This window comes from Orycteropus afer, unplaced genomic scaffold (assembly GCF_000298275.1).
Source record: "Orycteropus afer afer isolate SDZICR_OR568_19922 unplaced genomic scaffold, OryAfe1.0 scaffold00001, whole genome shotgun sequence".
In the NCBI taxonomy this organism is placed as follows: Eukaryota; Metazoa; Chordata; class Mammalia; order Tubulidentata; family Orycteropodidae; genus Orycteropus; species Orycteropus afer.
The window spans coordinates 21,859,154-21,866,894 of record NW_006921588.1 but is presented as its reverse complement, the minus strand read 5'-3'; the positions used below and the strand labels follow the sequence as shown (position 1 = coordinate 21,866,894).

At 40.1% G+C, this 7,741-nt stretch overlaps 1 protein-coding gene across 1 annotated transcript; it reads left to right on the top strand.

Moving 5' to 3' along the window:
• Positions 1 to 377: 377 nt before the first annotated feature.
• HNRNPA3 (heterogeneous nuclear ribonucleoprotein A3) lies at positions 378 to 6,225 on the top strand. Its single transcript, XM_007938565.2, has 10 exons — positions 378 to 449; positions 2,468 to 2,590; positions 2,671 to 2,817; positions 2,898 to 3,108; positions 3,413 to 3,502; positions 3,587 to 3,682; positions 3,775 to 3,855; positions 4,741 to 4,878; positions 5,965 to 6,084; positions 6,173 to 6,225. Exons 1-10 carry the CDS (start codon positions 378 to 380, stop codon positions 6,223 to 6,225), a joined length of 1,131 nt encoding a protein of 376 aa, XP_007936756.1.
• Positions 6,226 to 7,741: the final 1,516 nt, after the last annotated feature.

Genomic DNA, 7,741 nt, shown 5'->3' with positions numbered 1-7,741 from the left:
TCGAGAAGAAAGGGAAAGGCCTTTCTCTCTGGTAACGAGCAGTCACGAGGCGTTCTCCCGACGTGGGCGATTAGTACTGGCTGAGCCCGAGCTGACGTCCCCGCGGCCGCCCCGGCGCGAACGGCGGCAAGTGCGGCGTCGCTCCGTAAAGAGAAGCGGCGCGCGCGCTCTCGCGGCCCGCCTCGCCCACGCCTTCCGCCCGCCAATCAGTTCATCCAGTCCCTCTTCGCTCCCGCTTGGCCCCACCCTTTTCCCTGACAGCCCCTCCCCCACGACGTCGGCGGCGCGCGGAAAGTGCGTCACGTGATGACTGGCCCCGCCTCTTCCTCTCGGTCTCATATTGAACCCGAGTTGGAAGAGGCGAGTCCGGTCTCAAAATGGAGGTAAAACCGCCGCCCGGTCGCCCCCAGCCCGACTCCGGCCGTCGCCGCCGCCGCCGGGGGGAGGAGGTATTAGGAGGAGAGCGGGGGGTTGTTGGGTAGTGGCCGGCGAGGGGGGCCGGGTTCGGTGGGAGCGGGGAGGCCGGGTGGATGGGTTCGGCCGTCCCGCGCTCTGCGCTGAGACTGGCGGTGGGAGGGGGAGGGGAGCGGGCCTCGAAGGCCTTCTCGGGGTCCCTCACCTTCCTCGCTTTTTGTTTTGGCCTTACAGGCGGGCCTTCGGAGGCATGGTGTGGCTGAGGGGGTCTCGGAAGGGGAGCTGGCCCGCCGGCCGCGCGGCCTCGCATCGAGGCGGAGGGCGGCATGGCGGGCCTCGGCGGGAGCGGTTGGGAGGAGGAGGTGGGGGAGGGGAAGGGACGAGCAGGCACATCCGGGCGAGCGAGCAGGCGGGCGGCGGCCACATTGACATTGATCCGCTGCCGCGTTACGAAATGGCGCATTGGCCCGCAATGGCCGCCGCCTCGCTACACTGCTGGCAACGAGAGCGCGGGATTGGAGGGAAGAAGGAGTAGGCGGCCCGGCAGAAAATACCGCAGATGGCCTCAAAGCTTGAAGCGTATTGCTTTCGCTGAAGTTTCCTGGCGCGTTTCTAGGCCTTATGGATCTCTCATCGGCGTGGAGAATTCATTAATTCTCTAATCTCTTTATTTTCTTTGCAGCACCCAGTTGAAAATAAGGTTTTAAGCTGGCTGCCTTAAAATACTTCCTGATGCGGCCATATTCGTTAAAGTTCTTAGAATTGCTCTTATCTTTGCAAATTGCCATAGGGGTTAACTACTTAAGTGTCGATGTAAAGTAGGAACTTGAAAAACATGTGATTTCCATGTTTTCTCGTTCATGATTCGGCTCTGGTTGTAGTTTCTTGGATTTTTATTTTAGAAAACTACAACCACAGTTGAAATTTTAATGTGTTTCTGGTAATTTATGTGAAATTTATTTTTTTGTTAAAAAGGAAATGTATTTTAAAAACATGTATTGTCAGTACATTTAATGTACTTGAGAAGATGAGATTAATGGATTAATGGTGGTAGCTATTAATCATATAACATTTTTTCTAGCATATGACACTTGCTTCGATTAAATAAATGCCTTAACATCTTTACTTCTGGAAGATACAGTAGGAAGACATTAAAATGTGAAAGTGAGCCCATTTATTTAAAGACTTTGGAGGAGGGAGATCAAAATGCATGCATTAAAATGGCAGCTCATGTGATTTATCAAAGTGCCTTTTACTAAATTGTGAAACAATTCAGGCCACATTTTTCTTAAAAGAAATCTTAAGTTGTTTTATTGTGCTCCACTCTCTAGGCCAAGTAATAAATGCATTTATTTATTACTTAATGTAAGTCCTATGTAAACCCAACTTGCCAATATGTTGTGATCCTGTTTAAAAAAAAAAAAAAAGTGCTGTGCCTGAAATTGTTATATGATAAAAGATAGCTTCTGCGGAAAATAACATTTTGGAAGTTATTGAATAAGGTGGGCATTTTTTTCTTTCCAGTTTTGGGTTAAAGTGCCGATTTGGCCCGTTAGTGAGTAATGCCTATTTTAATACCATTATTTGTTGTGTGAAACCAGTAAATTGCTCTGAATTTGCCACGCAGAACTTTTATTTGTATTTTTAGATTTGTGGTTAAAATTACATGCTTTTTGTAGACTGAAGAGGGTATGAAGAGAAATGGCATGGCTAGAACACTTGGTTTTATAGAAAGTGATGTTCTTACAACTTTTAAAACATATCCTAAGATGTTTGTGGCAGAAAAAGGAATTAGGAGTTTGTTGATTCTTGATATCCTTTTGGATTTCAATTTAGTTGAAGTGATGTTGACATGAAGGTTTGGTTATAGATTTCTTGGTACCATTTAGTTGCTTTAATCAGTTGTTATCTATATTCGTACTCCAATTTTTAACTCGACAGATGTTAATAATGTTACAGGAATTTGTTGAATTTATTTTTGGCTTGTGTACCTGAGCATTTAATTGATAAGATAAATAATGGGGCCTATTAAAACATTGGCTCTTTTCCTCAGGGCCATGATCCAAAGGAACCAGAGCAGTTGAGAAAACTGTTTATTGGTGGTCTGAGCTTTGAAACTACAGATGATAGTTTAAGAGAACATTTTGAGAAATGGGGCACACTCACAGATTGTGTGGTAAGTTACTAAAAGAAAGGCTTATGAGGGGTAGAGTGTCCTGTGGTGTATTTCAGTGCTTTCAAATTTTTATTTTGTAGGTGATGAGAGACCCCCAAACAAAACGTTCCAGGGGTTTTGGTTTTGTGACTTACTCTTGTGTTGAAGAAGTGGATGCAGCCATGTGTGCTCGACCACACAAGGTTGATGGGCGTGTAGTGGAACCAAAGAGAGCTGTTTCTAGAGAGGTATTTTAATAATATGCTATGCAGTGTGTGAAATTGTTATGAAAAGTTGGTTTTTGACTTACGTATTTTTTATTTGTTAGGATTCTGTAAAACCTGGTGCCCATCTAACAGTGAAGAAAATTTTTGTTGGTGGTATTAAAGAAGACACAGAAGAATATAATTTGAGAGACTACTTTGAAAAATATGGCAAGATTGAAACCATAGAAGTTATGGAAGACAGGCAGAGTGGAAAAAAGAGAGGATTTGCTTTTGTAACTTTCGATGATCATGATACAGTTGATAAAATTGTTGGTAAGTAGCAATTTACTGGTTTTTTTTCTAAATTGGAATGAGAAATAGTGTCTGTTCTGTGTTGAATTTGTTAAATTATAATTTCATAACTATGTAGAGTGCATAGTTAAGTTTTACATATGTGTAACTATCATCCAGATGGAGACACGTTATTAACATCCCAGAACATTCTGTTGTAGGCAGTCATTCCTTGATAATATTTTAGTTGTGCAGTGATAAATGATACCAGTGTGTGTGTGTGTGTGTGTGTGTGTGTGTTTTGGAAACACCCTAAAAATAACTTGTTTATTGAAAAATTTTTCAGTTCAGAAATACCACACTATTAATGGGCATAATTGTGAGGTGAAAAAGGCCCTTTCTAAACAAGAGATGCAGTCTGCTGGATCACAGAGAGGTGAGTAGGACAACCCACACATGTAAAGTAGATGGGTGTGATGTTGGTGATGTTCTTAAAATTGTTTTCCTTGTCTGTTACAAGGTCGTGGAGGTGGATCTGGCAACTTCATGGGTCGTGGAGGAAACTTTGGAGGTGGTGGAGGGAACTTTGGCCGTGGTGGAAACTTCGGTGGAAGAGGTAGGATGGTTATCTGATAAACCTTAAGTATATGCCTGTCTAAAATTTATCAATAAATTAATACATAATTTTAACATTTTGCCTTTTCTCAGGAGGCTATGGTGGTGGAGGTGGTGGCAGCAGAGGTAGTTATGGAGGAGGTGATGGTGGATATAATGGATTTGGAGGTGATGGTAAGTTTTTTATTGATACTTGATATTATGATTTTATTTCTATAAATTACTGGAAAATGTAGAACTTCGTAGATTTTACAGTAAGTGTGCCTTTAAACTGGTACCATTGAAGAGGGGAGACTATCCCCTCTGGAGATAGACATTAACTAGTCCTCTGGTAGCATAGTGGCTAAAACACTTGCCTGCTAACCAGACGGCTGGCGGTTCAAACCCACCAGCCACTCCTTGGAAGGAAGGTTGGGCAATCCTACTTCCGTAGTGATAACTGCCTCGGAAACCCAAGGAGGGGTCGCTATGAGTCGGGGCCGACTCGACGGCACATAACAACAACAACAACAACTGGCTAAATAGAATTCCCTGGGTCGTGCAGAAGGAGCCCTGGTAGTGCAGTGGTTAAGCATTCAGCTATTAACCAAAGGTCCAGTGGGTCATATCCTTAGTTGCTCTATAGGAGAAAGACTCCAACCTGCTACTGTAAAGATTTACAGCCTTGGAAATGCTGTAGAATGGTTCGTTTGGGTGGTACAAGTAGATTAACTGGCTCAGTTACTGAAATTTTGGTGGTTTGCTTTCATTAAGAGGCACCTTGGATTAGAAAGGCCTGGTGATCTGGAAAATCAGCCATTGAAAACCCTGTGGAGCAGTTATACTCTTGACACATTTGAGATCGCCATGAGTTAGAATCCTGACTGCAACTAATAATTAACAACTAAATATGATTTAGGGTATCAACATTTCTTAGTGCAAAAATGAAAGTGATAGATTTTAATTTTAATGTCAATTGTCATTTAAATACATTCTTATTAGTCCAGATCCTTGGTGATGTGTTAACTAGGTGTTACCAGGCTGTACTTATAATGCTTTTTTGTGATCTCACATTTTTAGGTGGCAATTACGGCGGTGGTCCTGGTTATAGTAGTAGAGGGGGCTATGGTGGTGGTGGACCAGGATATGGAAACCAAGGTGGTGGATATGGTGGTGGTGGTGGATATGATGGTTACAATGAAGGAGGAAATTTTGGTGGTAAGCTGTTCCTAAGTTATATTTAAATGTTAGGTACTGACAATTGTTCATAGTTCAATTAACTATTTGAGGAAAAGTGTTAAAAGTTAGTATTTGGTTGAGTTTTATGTACTATAAAGTACTCAAATTGGGTAATTTAATTGAGTTTGCTTGCTTTATCATTGGTAAAGCATTCAACTCTTATTTTTGTGTAGTGGGCATATAGTATTTCATAATATTTTTAATCATTAACGTTACTCATTTCCAGGATTTTTAGTCATTTTTAAGCTGGACAAGAAGTAGTGTTAAAATAGTTTTTGCATGTTCAGACTTAATAATATGTGCCATCTGGGGTCTGGTTAACATAGGTACAGAAGTATTTTGGATTTTAATGCTTCATATTGGAGAATATAAGCAAATATGAGTCATTACATAGTACTATGGGTAAGGAGCCCTGGTGGCAAAGGGGCTAAGCGTGCAGCTGGCAATTCAAATCTACCAGGCTGCTCCCCAGAGAAAAGATTGGCAGTCTGCTGCCAAAAGGTTACAGCCTTAAAAACCCTATGGGGAAGTTGTGCTCTGTCTTATAGGGTAACTTGAGTAGGAATCAACTAGGCAATAATCAAGTTGGGATTATAGATAGGAAGTTTTGCTTGTGAATACGTTAACTTTTGTTGGATTGTATTAAAAAGCATTAATGGTCTGTAATAAATTTGGATTATTGCCTCTGTCATTGATTTTTAAATGTCAGAATTACAGTGAATCAGTGATAGATTTGATGTTGTGAAGGAGAGAAAATGTGCTAGTGTGTAGTATCTAAGCAAGGTATTTATGTTCCTCTAATTTAATCCTGACATCTGACATTAATCTAAAAATACACTATTCTTGTCACCTTTTTTTGTTGTTGTTTATTCTGATTAACCCTTAGACCTGCTAGTGTATCGTAGGTGTGTAGTGGAGGAAATTAGGTAGCTCTGAAATTTGAAAGACCACCATCTAAGTGGTCTATCAGCATATGTTATCAGAATTGTTAAAGGTGTTCGTGTTTATTAAAGGGAAAGTAATTATTGTGTAGGTCAGCCACAAATAAAATGGTTGTAATTTCAGGTAACTATGGTGGTGGGAACTACAATGATTTTGGAAATTATAGTGGACAACAGCAATCAAATTATGGACCCATGAAGGGGGGCAGTTTTGGTGGAAGAAGCTCGGGCAGTCCTTATGGTGGTAAGTGGTTTTTTTCCCAGCAAAAATTTTCACAGCTTTTTAATTTAAAAGTTTAATGGGTACTTAAAAACTCATGTGTTATTTCCAGGTGGTTATGGATCTGGTGGTGGAAGTGGTGGATATGGTAGCAGAAGGTTCTAAAAATTCAGCAGAAAAGGGTAAGTATCTTTCAATATTTATCATGATGATAAAAAAATATATGTGGAACTGTTCACTGAGTGTAATAATTTTTTTATCCTGTATTATTCAACAGGCTACAGTTCTTAGCAGGAGAGAGAGCGAGGAGTTGTCAGGAAAGCTGCAGGTTACTTTGAGACAGTCGTCCCAAATGCATTAGAGGAACTGTAAAAATCTGCCACAGAAGGAACGATGATCCATAGTCAGAAAAGTTACTGCAGCTTAAACAGGAAACCCTTCTTGTTCAGGACTGTCATAGCCACAGTTTGCAAAAAGTGCAGCTATTGATATAATGCAATGTAGTGTCAATTAGATGTACATTCCTGAGGTCTTTTATCTGTTGTAGCTTTGTCTTTTTCTTTTTCTTTTCATTACATCAGGTATATTGCCCTGTAAATTGTGGTAGTGGTACCAGGAATAAAAAATTAAGGAATTTTTAACTTTTCAATATTTGTGTAGTTCAGTTTTTCTACATTTTAGTACAGAAACTTTAACAAAATGCAGTTTTGAAGGTGTTTCCTTGTGAGTTAACAAGTAAAGAAGATCATTGTTAATTACTATTTTGTATGAATTTTGCTAAAGTTAACTGTAAAGAAACACCTGCTGACTTGCAGATTAAGGGGAATCTATTCTCCCCATTTCCAAACCATGATATGAATGGGCACTGACATGTGGAGAGAATAGATGTTTGTATGTTTGCGATGTGTTCTAGATAACAACTAGGATTGGGTATTTAAATTAGTATATTTGTGAATTTAATAGCATTAAGATATACCTTCAATGAAAAATCTCAAATTCCTATTTGGTTTTTGTGCATTTTCTTTAAAAATGTAATCAGAGATGATTTTAGTGTGTTAGCTTTGCTAAGAGTCCTAGCTGTGTTAGAAAATAATACATTTGTTTTGGTCACATTTAAACTGCTGCCATAATTTCATTTGGGTGTAAGAGTGTCTGCTGCCCTCTGCTTAAATTCTGGAATGGGGTAGTGGATTTTTTACCCTTCCTTCCTACTTTAAAAACCATTCTTAAACTTCAAAATACCACTAAGCGTGCTGTACTCAAGCAAATTAGTGGCTGCCTTTTTTAAAAAATTCTTTTCAAAGCACAAGAGGCTTTTAAATTTTTAGTTCTTTTCCTTGGTTTAATATTTTTAAAAAATTTATACAAGCTCTCAGAGCAAGAGAATAAAAACCATGCATTGTTGAACCTTTACTGGCTGGTATGCTTTCCTGTTTGCACTCTGCATTTCACTGGATGAAAATCAAGAATAGTCTAGATCTAATCATCCAAAATAATTTACTGCAGCAGAAATGTAGCACAGTTGCTTAGTACAAGCTTCGCACTTCCTTGGAGACCTGAATTCAAATGTGGATAATCTCAGTTCTTCCACATAGATCCAAAAAAAAACCACAATTATTCCACGTGTTATGTTTCAACTTAAATCATGTTGGTGTGAGTTACCAGTTTGGAAGACCCTGGT